Source organism: Alnus glutinosa, chromosome 8 (assembly GCF_958979055.1).
Source record: "Alnus glutinosa chromosome 8, dhAlnGlut1.1, whole genome shotgun sequence".
NCBI lineage: Eukaryota > Viridiplantae > Streptophyta > Magnoliopsida > Fagales > Betulaceae > Alnus > Alnus glutinosa.
The window spans coordinates 370,924-388,927 of NC_084893.1; the positions used below are offsets into that span (position 1 = coordinate 370,924).

The window sequence follows — 18,004 nt, forward strand, 5'->3', positions numbered from 1 at the left end:
GACCCATGGTCAGGCCCAGCTTACATCTTCTATCAATGTCTTTCTGGCTATAATTAATTAAAGGTCAATGGGGGAAACAAAAATCTTGGAAAAAAAAAGAAAAAGAAAAAAGAAAAGAATGGAAACCTAGGAATATAAATATATAATGGAGAGAAATTAAAACAGGGTGGCTACGATGACAACCAGGCCAAATTCAAGGTTGCCAACCTGCGCACAATATTGTCTTCATTGATTTTTGCCAAAATTGAGGGGCCCTACAAACTCCAACTCTACAAGGTTGATGATCTCTTCCATAATCCTTTTTGTTGGTAAATGGCCTGTTTTCTGTTTAAAAAGAAGTGAACAAAAAAACCTAGGGCATCAATGATTATTATCCATTGAAGTAGTGTTTTGGTATTTATTTATTTATTTGTTCTGAATTCAACAAAAGTATTATGATGGGATATAAAGATAAAAATTAAGAAAATGATCGTTACACTTCACCTGTATAACTTGTGCATTCACACCAGATATAAGGAAGCGAGACCCACACACTGAGCCCCACTTCCTTGTTTTTGGTGTGAGTACAAGAGTTATACAGTATAAGTGTAACAATTATTCCTCTTTGACGGAAAAGTGACCGTAATAGACAAAGAAAAAAGAAAGAGAAAAATCTCAGAAACCGGTCTCGTATACGGCTGTGCTACAGAGACGTGTACCTTATACATTCCAATGCACCAACCGCTATTTTGATATTTTCCAACTCCAACTCCAACTCCAACTCCATGCATTAGTACATGGCCACGAATCAAGCCATCAAGGCGTACAAGGTAAGGGCAAGATAGTCACCAACAAAAAATATCTAGGGACACGATGGGGACCCAAATCAGCCTTGACTTACAGATTAGGCTTGTGGGGAACGCTACAGGTATCATTTCTTCACAACTTGGAAATCATTTCTTTCACCGTTCACTAGTATTTGGATCGCACGCCTCAAAGGCATCCGTGATTTAGTTAAGGTGAAACGCCGTGAGAGTAGTAGTATCACGAAGATTCTTCGGTAGGAGACGGTGCATGGATGCTGATGGACCGTCGTTGATAAAAAGAGCTGGTAGCTTCACTCAAATCGCGAACCTCATCTCTATTTTCTCTCTCACCTTGGCCGACCAATCCATTTGGGAAAAGGGCCTCTCCCTGCCTCTCCCTTTTCTCTCTGCCCAAACAGAAACACACGTTTTAGGTCTCTCTCTCTCTCTCTCTCTGATATCAAATTTTCGTTTCCTTTTTTCATCGAAAAGATTAATTTTTGAACTTCATTGAGAGGGTTTAAGGTGAGAGTTTTATCAATCTGGGGGTTGTTGGTTGCTTCATTCGGTGCGTTTCAGAATTAGGGCTTTGGTTGTGTCTTTGTCTCTTTGTTAATTGGATCCTTTCTCGGCCTCGGAATTTTAGGGTTTTCTTCATGTTGTTGGTTATATCTCTATCTGTGTAGATATTTGAGCTTTGTTTACCGTTTTACACGTTTGCTCTTTGGTGTGTGCTTCTTTTGTTCGAATTTAATTTTGCTCTATTTATGAGATTGTTTGTAATTACATCTATTCATTGCGTTCGACGAACTTTGCTATTTTCACAAGTATGTTGTTACCGTGAGCCACATGATCTAACTATTGATTTAGAGTTGTTTCTTGTTTGATTTGGAACTTGGAGTGCACCTGAGCTGCAGAGACTCCTTATGTGGTCGTTAATGCCTAATAACTTTACTGGATTGAGTGCCTGCACATGTTTGCTTATAAATTTGTTGGTTAAAATCTCTGTTATTCATCTATACGGTGTTTATCTTTATCTGTTACTTACAGTGTAACATCATTGTTGGCATTTTCCATCATCATTTCCTAGGACCCCTTTTTGAAAATCATGAGTTAAGGTAGTATGTTGCATAAGGCTAGTACGCGAACTCTGTAACATATTGATCGCAGTTCCTTATCACTGCTTACCTTTTCTTGACCATAGTCTGGTGTGCTTAAACAGTAAGTTTCTGTGAGGTTTGATGTGTTTTAACTGGTTCTATTATGGCGTTGTAGTTAATTACTTTGTTGATGGCATAAGCTTACAATTTGTCAAAAAGAGTTTTGGTTGCTAATCATGAACTATGAGCAGTGTTTGTATTCTCATATTATATTTTGGAGGAAAGCTGATATTCATGTTAGTTTAACGCAAATCATTATTAAACAGACTGCCTGTTGGATCCTATATTCTATATCGTGAAAGTTTTCTTGGAAATTTGGAATTCCGAAAATATGTTCTTTCGTCTTCTCTCTATTCCTGTGTGTGTGCATGAGCGTGTGAAATTGTCGACTGACATGTGTCGTCACCAAATGCAGGGTAGTGGTTCGGCATCATGGCTAGGCTTTTGGTTCAATCAACATCTACTCATACTAGTATTCCTTGTTTAAGAGCTAGCCAGAGGTCTAGCCTATCTAAAGGATCTGAAAAAGAGAAAAGGTCTGTCAGAATGATGTCTAGTTTACAAGCACCAGGATTGAGAATGACAGGCTTCTCAGGATTGCGAAGTCTTAATGCTTTAGATACTATGATGAGACCTGAGCTAGATTTTCTTTCTAAGGTGTCAATTTCAATCAGTTCTCTGCGAGGAAGGGGTAGCAGATGTGTAGCAAGAGCAATGTTTGAGCGCTTCACAGAAAAAGCAATTAAAGTAATTATGCTTGCGCAAGAGGAAGCGAGACGGCTTGGTCATAATTTTGTTGGCACAGAGCAGATCTTGTTGGGTCTGATTGGTGAAGGCACTGGCATTGCTGCTAAGGTTCTTAAATCCATGGGAATCAATCTTAAAGATGCACGTGTAGAGGTGGAAAAGATAATTGGAAGGGGTAGTGGATTTGTTGCTGTGGAAATTCCATTCACTCCTCGTGCAAAGCGTGTTTTGGAACTCTCTCTGGAGGAGGCCCGCCAACTTGGTAGCATTTTTTTCTTCCTTCGGGTGTCTTATAACACCTTTAGATCTTGTCACAAGCGACTTTTACGGAATTTATTTATTTTATTTTTTAATACAAAAATTGTTATAATTTCTTTTAGCCCCTGTTTCAATTCCAGTGATTTTTGTATGTAATTGCGGCAATGGATGTGGTTTTGTTCGTCAACCTTAACCTCAATGAGTCAATCTGCTATTATTCAATTTGTAAAACCTTAACTTGTGTATGAAACATTTTTTTTGATGTGCAATCATGCAGAAATTGTCAGCTGTTAACATGATTATACCAAATGGAAAAGTAATATAATTTTTGGGAACTAATAGCTCAATTGTAATTGTATGTGTCAGGAACATATTACCCCTTTCTTAAATTGATCCTCTAATGGGGTTTAGGGTTTTCTAGGTAATTTCGTGATTAGTAAATACTGGCTTATCTAGAATAATTCTGAGCTTTCTGAAAACGACTCATTTCATGAATTTCTCAGGCCATAACTATATTGGATCGGAGCACTTGCTTCTGGGACTGCTTCGCGAGGGTGAGGGTGTAGCAGCTCGTGTTCTTGAAAATTTAGGTGCTGACCCAAGTAACATCCGCACCCAGGCAAGCATTACATGTTCATTTACATCAAACACATTTTTGTTTGTTTTGTGGGAATTCCCTGACTATTATTCCAAAAAGAAAAATTAACTGTGAGAAAACTTTAACTGGAATGAGCAGGTTATTCGTATGGTTGGTGAGAGCACAGAAGCTGTTGGTGCTGGTGTTGGAGGAGGCAGCAGTGGCAATAAGATGCCAACGCTGGAGGAATATGGGACTAATCTGACTAAGTTAGCAGAGGAGGTAGTTTATACAACTCATTCATTTCGTTTCTGATATATCATGATTGTGCTACTTTTTCATATAGAGGGTAGTTTCTAATCTCATCTCTTGCTTTTCCAGGGTAAATTGGATCCTGTTGTTGGAAGGCAACAACAAATAGAACGTGTCACCCAAATTTTGGGCCGGCGGACTAAAAACAATCCATGTCTTATTGGAGAACCTGGTGTGGGAAAAACAGCAATTGCTGAAGGACTTGCCCAAAGAATTGCAACTGGTGATGTTCCTGAAACAATAGAGGGGAAGAAGGTGAGTGTTCCCACTTAGATCTTAACAACATTAAGATTATTCATTCAAAAAAAAAAAAACATTAAGATTAGGGTATTTGGTGTGGAGCACAACTAGAAATGTAGTTCAACATGTTCACCTTAGCATGTTAAGACTGCAATTTCTTTGGCCTATGTATAAGTGGTTTGTGTAGAAAGCATATTAGTTTTTTAATTTGATATTTTATGAATTAATGGAGTTGGGTACTAGATTCATAGAAATTTGTTGATACATAGGCAGAACAGTTCAAGAAGCTAACCTTGCTTTTGATTTCCTCATTATCATGAAAACAATGTATTATATATGTTTTTTTTCTTTGTATAATTTAGGTTATAACCTTGGATATGGGTCTTCTTGTTGCTGGCACAAAATATCGTGGAGAGTTTGAGGAGAGATTAAAGAAGCTAATGGAGGAAATCAAACAAAGCGATGAGATAATACTCTTTATTGATGAGGTTCACACTTTAATTGGAGCAGGAGCAGCAGAAGGAGCAATTGATGCTGCAAACATATTGAAACCGGCTCTTGCAAGAGGTGAACTGCAGGTACATGGGAAGTCAATGAATGTATCGACTTTGTTTCTTTATTTATCAAGTTCCTCCAATAGGTTTGGCTTCTCGGGTGCTATATATTATCTATTTGAGGAAGCAACTAGAAATTGGTGATCTCCATTACCTGTATCTTATATAGGCTTAAGCTTCAGATTGACTTTATGTTGACTATTTAAGTCATTGCCAACTTCTTCATTGGTGCCTATCTTGTGTAGATGTTGTAGTTATACTTTTCTGATTTGCTTTGCTATGGTGCTAGAGCCCATGCCTTGTGTGGAGCACTGGGCTTTTCCTTTGCTATGGTGCTAGAACTGGTTTGGGTTTCCAGATTGTCAGAGTTTATATTCATATAGATGATATGTTTGCTTGACATACTACCATACATGATGGAGCCAGAGACTGATCATTACTGCTGTTGGGATTTTTTTTTTTTTTAAAAAAAAAAGTCTATAATATGATTATCCGTTTTTGCCATTCTGATTGATTGCAAAGGTGAAATAGAAGTCTCGCGAACATCAATTATTATAGGAGATTTAACTCCACTCAAATTGAACTAGTCACAATTGAGCTTCCTTCCAAGTCTGTCAGTGTGGTCAAATTAGCTTATCATCACATTTGTTGGGATTTGTTTTTTCTTTGCTAGGACTTGTTTTTGTCTTTTGCATTGAGTGCAAAAGGTGAAGTATCGCGAACTTCAACTATTACAGGAGATTTAACTACAGTCAGATTGAACTAGTTACTATGCGCTTCCTTCCCATCTCTATTAGTATGTTCAAATTAGCTTACTAATTTATATCTTCGATGTATAGCACAAAGTCTCAGTTGGTCAGTTTCATGTCTTTTGGTGCAGTGCATTGGTGCCACTACACTAGACGAATACAGAAAGCATATTGAGAAGGACCCAGCGTTGGAAAGACGGTTCCAGCCAGTCAAAGTGCCGGAACCAACTGTTGATGAAACCATACAAATTTTGAAGGGGCTACGGGAGCGCTATGAAATTCATCACAAGCTCCGATACACAGACGAAGCACTAGTGGCTGCTGCACAGCTGTCCTACCAGTACATCAGGTTTCTGATCTTTAGAATAATTCCATTTTGGATTAGCATCGTGTTCTGCGCTTTCATTCTTAAATATGATTTTACTGCCACTGAAAAGTTGCTGCAAATGAAATACCATAATTCAGTATGATGTTTGTCATGAAGATTGTTATATGTTTAATTGAGACACCCGCTGATGAATTGAAGCAGCACCGATTTTAGCAAGTACATTAAATATCTGATGTGGCATTTCTATTGGAGCATTAATTGAAAGAAAATTAGTTTTGGAATTCCTCCAATATGCCCAACTGCTTGCTAGACAGCTTTTCTGCTGTACTTCATATTTTTAGCATTTGAACAACATTGTCCTTGCCTCAGTCTCCCTTTTCTCTTCTCTCTCTCCAGAAGCTATGTCAAGCTTTGTGGGAGGTATTATTACTAGCATGTGCTTATGAGAGTTACTTACAGAATATGTTTTCTTCTCGATTGATGTGGTGAGGTCACAAGGGGCTGACTGCACTCTATTTTATTGTTTTAATCTGGATTCTTGTAGTGAACTGCCATGTTATGTTGGGCCTTATGGCGGAGATAAGTAGCCTGAATGATAGGTCCCTGCTGTTTACTGTTACTCTAAAAACAAATATCAAATATGGAACACGACTTGAGTTGACAATTTTAGAGAACTTTTAGGGGAATATACCTTATTTTATGATTTATACTGTATGCTTGTAATGATTGTGGAGGTTGTCAACCAAATTAAGGACCTCAAATTCTCAATTTTTTCTGAGGTGTACCTGTAACAAAAAGGATTGATGGTATTGGAGTTGATTGTCAGTTATGCTTAGGAATATCCTGTCAGTGAATTGTATAGCATAATGGAAGAAAATAAATTTGTGTTGGACATTTTTTTTTAAAATTTTATTTTATTTTTGACATTATTCTCTACACTTCAGTGACCGTTTTCTGCCTGATAAAGCAATTGATTTGGTTGATGAAGCTGGTTCTCGGGTTCGTCTCCGTCATGCACAGGTATGGCGTGTATATCATTTCCGCCACCATCCATCCTGTCTTCCACTCGTTTTATGTTGACTCTTGATGTGATATGTTCTTTGCAGCTACCAGAAGAAGCTAGAGAACTTGAGAAAGAGCTCAGGCAGATCACAAAGGAGAAGCATGAAGCTGTTCGCAGCCAAGACTTTGAGAAGGTACAAAGTTATCTTTGTGGTTTAGTACTTCTGCATTTTTTTGCATAGTTGAGATTTTAGATGACCGTGCATATTGCAACTATTTCCCTGAAATGTGAACCAAATTGAAAATATGATCATTGTAATATGTCCAGAATTGAGATTATATCATGGTTTGTAAGCATAGTGAATGTCTGATAGATGCTGAATAGTTTAAGGATACGTTTGGTATGCGGAATGGTTATTCTATTAGGAAAAATGAATAGCCTTGTTAAGAATGGAAGAAGGTGGAACAAAAATAGCCCTGGTGTTAGAGTATACATATACTCTTAACACTTGAAATAGTTATTCCCTCATGGACCATGAGAATGGTTATTCCAAGGCGATTTCATTCAACTTTTGTCCATTTTCAATAGAAGGTATTCCATTTTTCTAATGGAATAGCCATTCCGCATATTGACCGTTGCCTAAATGTATTTCCATATAAATGATTGTCACACTTATGGAATATTTGAGATTTATATGTCATAAAACCTTCTTAGTTTCTTGTCTTCTAAGTCATAAAACCTTCTTAGTTTCTCATCTACTGGCTTACCTGAGCTTACAAACAATTGAAAATCTTGAACAGGCTGGAGAGTTACGGGATAGAGAAATGGACCTCAAGGCACAGATATCAGCTCTTGTGGACAAAGGCAAGGAAATGACCAAGGCAGAGACTGAGGCTGGGGATGTAGGTCCTCTGGTGACTGAGGTGGATATTCAACATATTGTCTCCTCTTGGACTGGCATTCCTGTTGAGAAAGTGTCAACAGATGAATCTGACCGCCTCCTGAAGATGGAAGAGACCCTCCACAAGCGTGTCATTGGTCAAGATGAGGCAGTCAAAGCCATTAGTCGTGCTATTCGTCGAGCCCGTGTTGGACTCAAGAATCCCAACCGTCCGATTGCCAGCTTCATCTTTTCTGGTCCAACTGGTGTAGGGAAGTCCGAACTTGCAAAAGCATTGGCTGCATACTACTTTGGCTCTGAAGAGGCCATGATTAGGCTGGATATGAGTGAGTTTATGGAAAGACACACAGTTTCCAAACTCATTGGTTCACCCCCTGGTTATGTTGGTTACACCGAGGGAGGTCAGCTGACTGAGGCTGTTAGGCGCCGTCCTTATACAGTGGTACTCTTTGATGAGATCGAGAAGGCCCATCCTGACGTATTTAACATGATGCTTCAAATTCTTGAGGATGGAAGGTTGACAGATAGCAAGGGCAGAACTGTGGACTTCAAGAACACTCTTCTGATAATGACATCAAATGTGGGAAGTAGTGTAATTGAGAAAGGAGGCCGCCGGATAGGATTTGACCTGGATTATGATGAGAAGGACAGCAGTTATAATCGTATTAAGAGCTTGGTCACTGAGGAATTGAAACAGTATTTCAGGCCAGAGTTTCTAAACAGATTGGATGAGATGATTGTCTTTAGGCAGCTGACAAAGCTGGAGGTAAAGGAGATAGCAGATATTATGCTGAAAGAGGTGTTTGAGAGGCTGAAGACCAAAGAAATAGAGCTTCAAGTGACAGAGAGGTTCAGGGATAGAGTGGTGGATGAAGGATATAATCCGAGCTATGGGGCGAGGCCTCTGAGAAGAGCCATAATGAGACTTCTGGAGGACAGCATGGCAGAGAAGATGCTTGCAAGAGAGATCAAAGAGGGTGATTCAGTTATTGTGGACGTTGATTCAGATGGCAATGTGACAGTGCTCAATGGCAGCACCGGTGCTCCTGAGCAGTTGGCACTAAAGTAGGCCTCTTTATTCTCATTCACCAACTTATTCCGATATGATGTTTGTACTTGTTTTCTTTTGAATCATAGTTGTAGTCTATTTTTCTTGAAAGAAAAGACTACTTGAAAGTTGTAAGTGCAAAGTGGAAGCTGTCGAGCAATTTGTTGCTGTTTCTAGGCTCTACTAGTTGTTAGCCTTCAAAAAGCATTCAAAGGGTGCTGGTAGAATTGTGATTGCCGGCCGTAATGAAGGATCTAGATTTTCTTATTAAATCATCTGCTATTACTTAGACTGATGAATGAATTCTTGGTCGCCATTAATTTTTTTCATTTTAGGATACATCTCTTTCCATTTCCTCCTGCCGGGTAGTTTTAAGGGTTTTTTTTTTTTTTTTTTTAAACAAAGAGTACCTGCATTCAGATAAAAAAGGGGATCCAAAGGTCCGATTATAGTGGTTAAGGTGTACAAAGACTCCATAAACACAAAATCAGAACTAATTTTTGATTTGAGAGCAAACTACCTAAAAACGCTCAAAGATTATAAGAACAAACGTTGGAAGCCACTCTTAACAAATAAGCACCACTACTAGAATTAAAAGAGGGTTGATTTACGCTAAAAAGTAAAAAAGTCCAATAATATCCATGCATCAAAAAGGCAGCATGCGGATCTAACTAAAGGAAAAAATCGGCAAAAGATCCGACATTAACAGAGCATGTGAAGAAGATCGCACAGCCAGAAAAAATACCATGCCAATGACAAGGAAGATGGCCACGCCAACGACAAGGAAGATGGCCGGAAAGCTGCAAATTGCTGGAAAAGCGGCGTGTGATGCCAAAGAGCAAAGGCTCCCTAATATGTGATGATCACGCGCAAAGCTCCGATGACCAACACGACTGATGCTTTTGGCAACAGGAGTGGAGGACGATGGGGAACGCGGCTGGGTGGCGCATGTCTAGCAGAAGTCGGCGGAAGTGTGTAGATCTGGCTTAAAAAATCAAAGAAAAAGACGATGAAAATCTGGCCAAAAACACACCGTCGACGACACGAAAAAGTTGGGACAAGTAAAAATAAGATCTGACATAGAATAACGGATAAAAAATTGTCGATGTCCTCTCCGAAGCCAGTAAAAAATATATAAAAAATTGCCAATATCCTCCTAAAAGCCGGTCAGAAAAACAAAAATGAGTGCAATTTTTTTTTTTCTAATAAGACATTCTTTGGCCAAAGGAACTGAGGGGTGTGCGTGGCGTGGAGGCTTAGTATTTCATGAGGAATAGAAAGCCGTTGAGCTGTTTCAAGGATTCGAGCTGGACGGAAAAACCAGAAATGGTAGTCTCATAGATATAAAGAAGCTCAAGGGGTGATGTTTCTTTTTCTTCTTCAATAAGATCTCAGACATGAAATCAATCACAAATTCGTACCGGCATTTCCAGGAGTATCATCTGACGCTGTGATTTTGGTCTTTTCCAAGTGAATTTTGTACGTCTGTATGCCCATTGAAGCAATTGAACTTGTGGCCATGAAGGCCAGAAAAAGCTAGGATGTTCAGATTATCATGATGACTGTAAAATTAAGAAAAAGAAGAAGAAAAGAACAGAACCTAGATCTATGATTTACTGTACATAACGAGTACTGAGTTTAAGTTTTTAGTTGAATGAAGAATATTTGTCATTCGGAGGACATTAACAATTTTTGCTAGTTTAGAACGGATATTGACTCGATCAATATTTTATTTTATTTTGGGAGAGACATCGACAATAAGATAGTAGTTTGAGGGGGGTATGTATACTTTTCCCTCATTCAATAGCATTTCCTACTATAAATCATATTTTCTTTGCAAAATCTCTTTTCTCCGTTCTCTCTCCTCCATTTTCCCTCCCCTCCCTTTCCTCCTCTTCTCCCCCTTATTTCCCATGCTTCTACTGCCGATGAGGCCCTTATCTTGTTGGAGCTTGCTCTAGCCTTATCCATGTCCGTTTCTTTGCTTTTCTACCTATCAACGAAGCTTTCATGGGTCTTCTCCATCCTCCACCGTGCTCTCCATCATGTTTTCTGTTAGGTTTGGTGTGGATCAAAGGTTGAAGTTTTTAAACCTAGATCTCTGCTCCTCCTTCAGCCTCAGCACTACACACTCCTCTCCATTGTGATCGCCACTGTCCTCCTATTCTACCGACACCAGTCGCATCCCCTCCGGATACCCACGCACCAGAGCGTGTCTTGTATGCACCAGTAAGTGAATCTCACTCGCTGGCACGTGATGTCAACGTTCCTCCTCCCCACCATCCCCGCCTATGCTGTTGGTGGTTTTCAGTCGCCTGCAGCGTTCACGGCTTGGGAGAGGTCTGCCAGTGTTGACCCGTGGTCTACACACGCCGGCACTGGCTACTCCCAGCCCCTTCCCTGACGAATTCAAGATGTTGTGTTGTTTTTATTCTCCCTGTTTTGTATTTCCGAGTGTTTTGCTGTGTATTTCCCATATAATTATTACGAAATTGGTGTTACGGTTTTTGAGACCGATTATACCTTTAACAACCTTCACTAGTGGGGTTTCTTAGCATTTGTGCCAAGACACATTAGGCCAACATCTTCGGAAGCATTGCCTCCGCGTACTTGTATTTATAGTGTTTATTTTTGGGTCGCCTGACCCTAGTTGATGTATTTTCTTTTTCACGTATCTAAAAAAAAAAAAATAGTATTTCCAGCTATTTTGAAGAGTGTTTGAGATGTTTGTTAATGTATGTGTGGAAAAAAAAAAAAAAAAAAAAAAAAAAAAAAAAAAAAAAAAAAAAAAAACCAAGATATAAAACAAAGACACAAACAAACATATCCTAATCTCCACAGTTTCGCCTGCTCTGATATAAAGGCTTGCTAGTCCGATTCATCCATTATTGAATGAGACTGCCTCTGTGTAGGGCTGACACTTCCCCCTCTGCTAATTTTGAGCGCCGTCAAAACCTTTTGAATTTCCATAGTCATGGCACTGTCCACGCTCCCTGATGACAGCTTCTTGTGTGATTTCTGCAAATGAAGCTTGAGTGAGCTGCTGCTCAGACCGGCGTTCTTCCCACAAATGGGGCAAACCTTCATCATCGGCTTTCGTTGTTGCCACTCCATGGAAACCTTCCCATGCAGATTCCGGTCCAGATCTAAAAGGATCTTGGCAAACCCGTCATTGGGCTGTGCTCGGCGGTGAACTCGTTTGAGGGCATTCCATGCTTCTAACAGCGTTAAGTTCCTGCATCACAGAAAAGAAGAGCCTTCAACAATCGTATTTTATTTCAAACAACGAGAGAACATGCAGGAAGTAATTTTCACTTACTTCCTGAGCATCAAGTAAGCTATCACCAACGTGGCACTTCTACTTCTCCCTTCAAAGCAATGCACTAGAACTCTCCCGCCTACTTGTTCAACATGATCAATAAAATCGGAAGCTTCTTCAAAGATACTGCCAATATTTGTATCTTCACTGTCAAGTATCTGTTTAAAGGTTGGTAGTCAATCATTAAAAAGCAGTTTCAATACATCATCTGGAAATCGAGTTCTATAATCAACATAGACTTTGAATTAGCCTCTGATCTTACTGACACACAAAACCGAAGCTTCTTAAAATACATTAAAACTTCATATTATATCAGCAAGCGTCATATATTGAACACGGGTCAACAAGAAAAGATTTTTTTATTTTGTACTTTTTTTGTATTTAGTGGGATAGAGAGCAGCATCTAGCTGGATGCAAAATGAGCCAGTAACATTATTTGGACCAAAAATTGGAATAGAGAAGCAAGGAAAGGGCCCTTACAGAAAAATTTTTGTATTTAAATAGTTCAGGATACTGAGAATCTGACTGTCCAATTTCATTTGAGCACAAACACAATATATGAGTAATTCCTAAATGCTGCAGTGTGAATGCAGATCTTGCAGCCAAGGACCCACCAATGAACAGGCTACTTGTAATTGAAGACGGCTTCTCTGTATTTGCAGCCTCAGATATCAATGCAATTCTCTCCAGAATATGCTCTAGTCTGACCTGAAAGTTACATTAGAGAGAGAAAGAAAAGGGAGGGGGAAATTGTTCTCATATCAACAAAAGTAATAAATAATTTCACGTCTGCATATAAAAAAATTAAATACAATATTACCTTCAATTCGTAAGCATCAACAACACTATTATTATCACCACCCTCGAAAAACCCTGTGTTGAAATTGTTCTCCTGGCAGAGCCTAACAGCATCATTTCTTAGCATTTCATTCCACTGTTCCAATTCTTTATTTGACTCAGCATCAATCTGGGCATAGTTATAGCAAAATCAAGGAATAAAGGATTAGGTAGATCAAAATAATTCTTAAAACAGAACAAAAGCTCAAATATATCACATAATACAAAATATTATTTCATTTCCTCTTTTTAGTATCTATTTGTTTATTTGTCAATCAGCATATAGATACAAAATATTTTCTATTTACATTCAAAGGAAACTATATCAAGTATCAGCTTCATATCATGAACCAATTAATTTCAACTAGAACTATATCAAGTATCAAGCAGAATTCAGTTTGCTTCAAGTAGTTACCAACCTTGGCAAATTTATGGAAGTCACGCAGCTTTGTGGTCAAACGAAGGCTACGAACAGGCTCCCCACTTCCTTTGTAAAACTTTCCATGCCAACTTTCTCGTGACATGGGAAAACAGGAGTCTAAGCTTTCTCTATTTCCTGAAGTTGACGGCCTTGGAGCACTTCTCTGCAATTCTGGATCACTGAAATCTGGATGGTTATCATTCACAAATCGTTCCTTACATGGCAGTGATGGCCAATGAACAGCTCCAGCAGCGTGTGAAGGTGACTCAGGAACCACTAAATCCTCTCTGTCAGACTCCCCTAATGATATTTTATTCATAATGTTCAAAAATGCTCGTAACAAGCTGTCCAGTCTTTGATGAAGTGTTAGTAGGAATATATGAAACCCCTGCAGATCCCTAAGAGCAGCTCGGAACCCATTACGGAATTCTTGAACAACGGAACGCATTTCATTTGCCGATATATCTGATGCTGTGTTGGCGTCCTCTAATGGAGGAGATCCCAATTTCCCTCCTGTTATTTCATGTAGTAGATTCGAGGAGTACTGAGAGCTATTAAGTAGTAACTCAACCAATTTAGGATAATTGGCCTGGTCATTTGCACGTTTTCCAGCAGGAGGTCGACGAGGGACACCAGAGTCAATAGCCACAATTTGAAAATCAGAAAAAACTAATTCGTCTGATGTCTGACTTCTTAGGCTAATCTCGCTAGATTTTGGTGATTCCATGATATCAGAAAGATCAGAGGCCTGTGATACCAATCCTGGATTATGAGGGCTCAATCTGCTGTCAACAGAAGTCGCCCTTCTCTCCTTTTGAAGAGCTTTAATCACCCTTGGTCTGTATCGCTTGATTGCAGAATCAAATGCTTCATCCAGCACATCCATATTTGCAGAGGCCATTTTGTCAGCCAACAGAAAATTTGCAGAATTTCCACGCCATCTGAGCTGACGACAAGGGAGCCTATCTTCATTTCTAATGACAAGGTCCAACATCAACACCCTACCAAGGGCTGCTGCTGTTTTTTCAGCATATTCCCGTGACTCAAATGCACTAGAGCTCTCTAGTAAGGGAGATCCATGCACGTAACTGCAAAAACCAAGCATTCAGTCTCAATGAAACCAAATTAAAAATATATATATTGTCATCTTATAGGAAATATTCCGCATTGCCATTCATTACGAAATGAAGAGATTTCTCCTCTCTTTTTTCTTTTTCTTTTTCTTTTTTCTATTCAAGAGATCCTCCTCAAATTGCAGTCAACTATGTTACATAGACACCAGCATAGGTATTGTGTACAGTTGTTTCTCCAAGTGTAGGATTCCTCTGCTTTATCAACGATTTTCTAGTGCCAACACAGCTATAGCAGGTTAAAGGATCCAAAATAAGGCTGTCAATATGATATATGGAAAAGGGGAGCAGAGAACTCCATCTGGGAAATCTAGGGTAAATGTTGCCAGCATATGTCAAGCCAGCAAGCAAAACCACTTGTCTAGGGCTCCAACTTTTAATTATGTTGTGCACATGTAGAGAATTGATTCATGAACCAGTTAACCCTATCTGGGAAGACACTTCCTGATTTTACAATACACATCATGAAAGTGCTCTTTTTAGTTCAAGCTCAAATGAAAATCAAGAAAAAGACCACCTTGATGACAGAGTGCACTAAGAAACAGCTCAACACATAACTTTAGCACCACCTAACCTGCTCGTGATAGAGAGCATGGAGTCTCTCAAGTGAGTCAAAACGAATCTACCCTTAAAAAGACTGTAATTAGGTCAATAAGTACTTAATAGGTGCAATTTATTTGTCTTAGCCTGCTAAAGAAACATCTTCCATGCTGCCACACTATAACAACTCATTCACAATTAATCCAAGTTCCAGTTGCACCTCATAAAAAAGAGGCATCGGCTTAGTTCAAGTGCTTCCAAAAGTTCTGAACAAGTCATTTCACCAACTTCGTCTCCTTCTAAACTTGCTGCATCTTTTGCTTTCTCTGCAGCTTCCCTTATCTGGAGCCACTCTGGGCTAGAATTATGAATGACTCTGGCCTACATTGTACCAATAAAATGCATTTTCAAAAAAGAAAGTCTAGAAAAAGGAAATTTCCTATAGAATTACTTCAGGCAAGGATAGTCTGATTGCCTAAGATGGTTAATATCTCATAACTACAGTAGTGAGAAGGCATAACCTGTGGGGTTCGGACACCTAACCACTTTGCAAATTCGTAGCCAAGGCGTTCAGATTGTGTGGCCATCCTTGATGATGATATCTTTATAACAGCTGCTGCTTCCTTTGAAGAAGCATCATCATTCCCTGGCTGGTTGAACAGGGCAAAGAAGACAACTCCTCCAGAATTCACAGTGACCTATATGCACAAAACTAAAGAGAAGTTGAGGTAGCAGATAAGAAATTAACAATTATATACATACTTTTTCCTCAAATTTTTAACATTGAAAAAGAAAAAGTGGAACAAAGACAAATTCATGTTAGATATTGCAAACTCGTACAATGGAAATGCTATAGCTTTCTTCTAGTTAGAAAAGATTGGCATACAGTTGGACTAGCATGAGGTGGCACGATTGAATTAACTGAAAGTACCCTTTTACTAGCTTTTATTAATAGTTGGGATGTTTTGGTAATTCAATCCACGACAAATTCCCAGGGAAGTAAATCAAGGATTTCACTAACAAAAAAGTAGAAGAGAAAACTCTATACAAACAAAGTTAGGGAACAAAAGAAAGAATCCTTTTCATCAGATGCACATACCTCAAGGGCTTTGTTCATTTCATCCTCAGAATGCTCGGTGCTACTACCATGTTCGGTGTGGTGAAGTGAAGAAAGTCTGTCCCAAGAGAAAGAACTCGACTCGATGTCCAACATAGCAACTTTGCCAAGCCTCTCCCACAAGCTAGTCTCTGTGGTCTGCTCAGGATGCAGAGGACTCTTTGAATCAACAATAACTTCCCCTGCACTGAATTGCAATCATGATGACTACTACGTAAGGAAGAAAAAAATATATAGATCACATCTCGAAACACAGAAACGGACAGAACTAGTTAATATGAGAAAATTGCTAGTTCATTACTAATTTGTTAAATAGTCTCAAGTAACTCTTTTTGTTAATTGAGTAATCTCAGTCGTAGTGTGTACTCGCTACAACTGAAAGTGATATGAAATGGCAAAAAGAGAATCAAATATATACTACAGATCAAAGAAAGATAAAATATTCCAATTTTGAATTCTGCATTGCTCCTGAAAACCCCACATTTGCTATGAACATTATTAGCCTCTTGAAAAAATGAATGCTTCATTTGCCACAAATCAAATTCTTCTCTTCTTATTTTATGTCAGTGACATTCCCCAAAAATCCCAATACTTCTGCGACAGAAATAAAATCACATTCTCATCGAATTCTAACACAAATAACTAAATAAAACTAAAAAAAGGCAGTAGGAGAAAATGAAAATGCAGAGGAAGTTGAGTTACCTAGAAGAAGAAAGAGAAGGCATAGAGTGGAGGCGGGGGAAGCCAGAGGAGCGATATCTGGCGCTGCGTTTACGAACCAAATCTAGCCATTGGCTGAACCTAAATGCCGGCCCCGCCGTTATGTCTCCCAACATATACAATACCTGCATTTCATCACATTCTTCTCTTTAGCAATCTTAGAAGAAAAAAAAGACATATTTTTACAATTGAATCCGTGACAGACCCGGGAAGTGACTGTTAAGGGCAGTGGAGGGTCAGGCTCGTCGGATGCCGGGTCCAGTTCTTCCTTCTCTTCCTCCTTGTCCTGCAATTCCCACATATAAGCAAGCAAAACCCAAATCCAACAGCCTCGGTATGTCTATATGTCTATGTCTAGATGCAATGAAAACCTCTTAGATCCACACGCAGTTATACACTAGAGATCTGATGCAATTTCGAATATGAACCAAGATTGATCACTTGATCAAACTTATGGACATTTCCTTTTAGTGTTTGTAAAAAGTTCTCTTCCACATGCTTTGCATCAAGATGTTATCATTTTGGTGGGGTTTTTCTTTTGTTTAGTAATATTACCTGGAGAGGGGGAGAGTCCAGCCTTTGCTCTTTTGCCATAATTGTCAGGTTGTTTTTTCCTTTTTGTTTTTGGGTTGGGGAAGTCAAACTTTAGATGAGGAACGGAAAGCAGTACTAGTTGCTTTTTTGAGGGGAAGGAGAGAGACAGAGAGTTGTGACGCTTTTTCAGGGGGACTACCAAGGACGTGGTGGCCACAGTGCACGCTCGTAGTCGTACCTAAAAGTAATACAATACAGCGAGGCTGCGACTTGATGCAGGTGGGAATGGAGGTCACCGGCTCTGCAGAAGAAAGATGGGGTTCCGTTTTGGCCTAGCCGGCGTCGGAGCAATCATGTCGATCACGGAGTTCTCTTAATTCGTTTGCTTTCTTCCTCTTTCTTTAATCAGAAAGCCTCTTAACTATATATTATACTGCCGACATACAGAAAGAGAGAAAGAAAGCAAACACATACGCACATGCTCTCATATTGAAAAATCGGATTCAAATAGATTGGGAAAAATATATATATATATATATATATATATATATATATAATTTAACACGTATTGCATGTTGTAGTAGTTATTTTATTAGAGTTATTTTCTTTAAAACTATGATTGCATCAAAATAGAGTTATCAATCATCGTTTGGGAATTCATTCACTATGATTTCGTAAGAGAAACATGGTGACATACAATTAGTTGATCCAATTACACAGGAGC

General features: G+C 39.0%; 2 protein-coding genes across 4 annotated transcripts; one reads left to right on the forward strand and one right to left on the reverse strand.

Moving 5' to 3' along the window:
- The first annotated feature begins 1,061 nt into the window (after positions 1–1,061).
- On the forward strand, positions 1,062–8,934 carry LOC133875446 (chaperone protein ClpC, chloroplastic). Of its 3 annotated transcripts, none has more exons than XM_062313587.1 (10): positions 1,062–1,219; positions 2,361–2,954; positions 3,454–3,569; positions 3,687–3,809; positions 3,909–4,094; positions 4,442–4,657; positions 5,514–5,731; positions 6,655–6,730; positions 6,817–6,906; positions 7,514–8,934. In XM_062313587.1, exons 2-10 carry the CDS (start codon positions 2,378–2,380, stop codon positions 8,681–8,683), a joined length of 2,772 nt encoding a protein of 923 aa, XP_062169571.1. In that variant the 5' UTR covers positions 1,062–1,219; positions 2,361–2,377; the 3' UTR covers positions 8,684–8,934. The 3 variants fall into 3 exon arrangements, with proteins under 3 accessions (XP_062169571.1, XP_062169572.1, XP_062169570.1); XM_062313588.1 differs by having other exon boundaries at positions 1,097–1,353; XM_062313586.1 differs by having other exon boundaries at positions 1,097–1,310.
- A 2,484-nt stretch (positions 8,935–11,418) lies between these two features.
- Positions 11,419–17,744, reverse strand: LOC133875954 (dual specificity protein phosphatase PHS1). Its single transcript, XM_062314242.1, has 11 exons — positions 17,302–17,744; positions 16,952–17,032; positions 16,729–16,871; positions 16,009–16,213; positions 15,431–15,607; positions 15,130–15,290; positions 13,238–14,327; positions 12,802–12,948; positions 12,462–12,689; positions 11,982–12,139; positions 11,419–11,897 (listed from the first exon to the last, which is right to left on the reverse strand). Exons 1-11 carry the CDS (start codon positions 17,338–17,340, stop codon positions 11,531–11,533), a joined length of 2,796 nt encoding a protein of 931 aa, XP_062170226.1. The 5' UTR covers positions 17,341–17,744; the 3' UTR covers positions 11,419–11,530.
- Between the last annotated feature and the right edge of the window lie 260 nt (positions 17,745–18,004).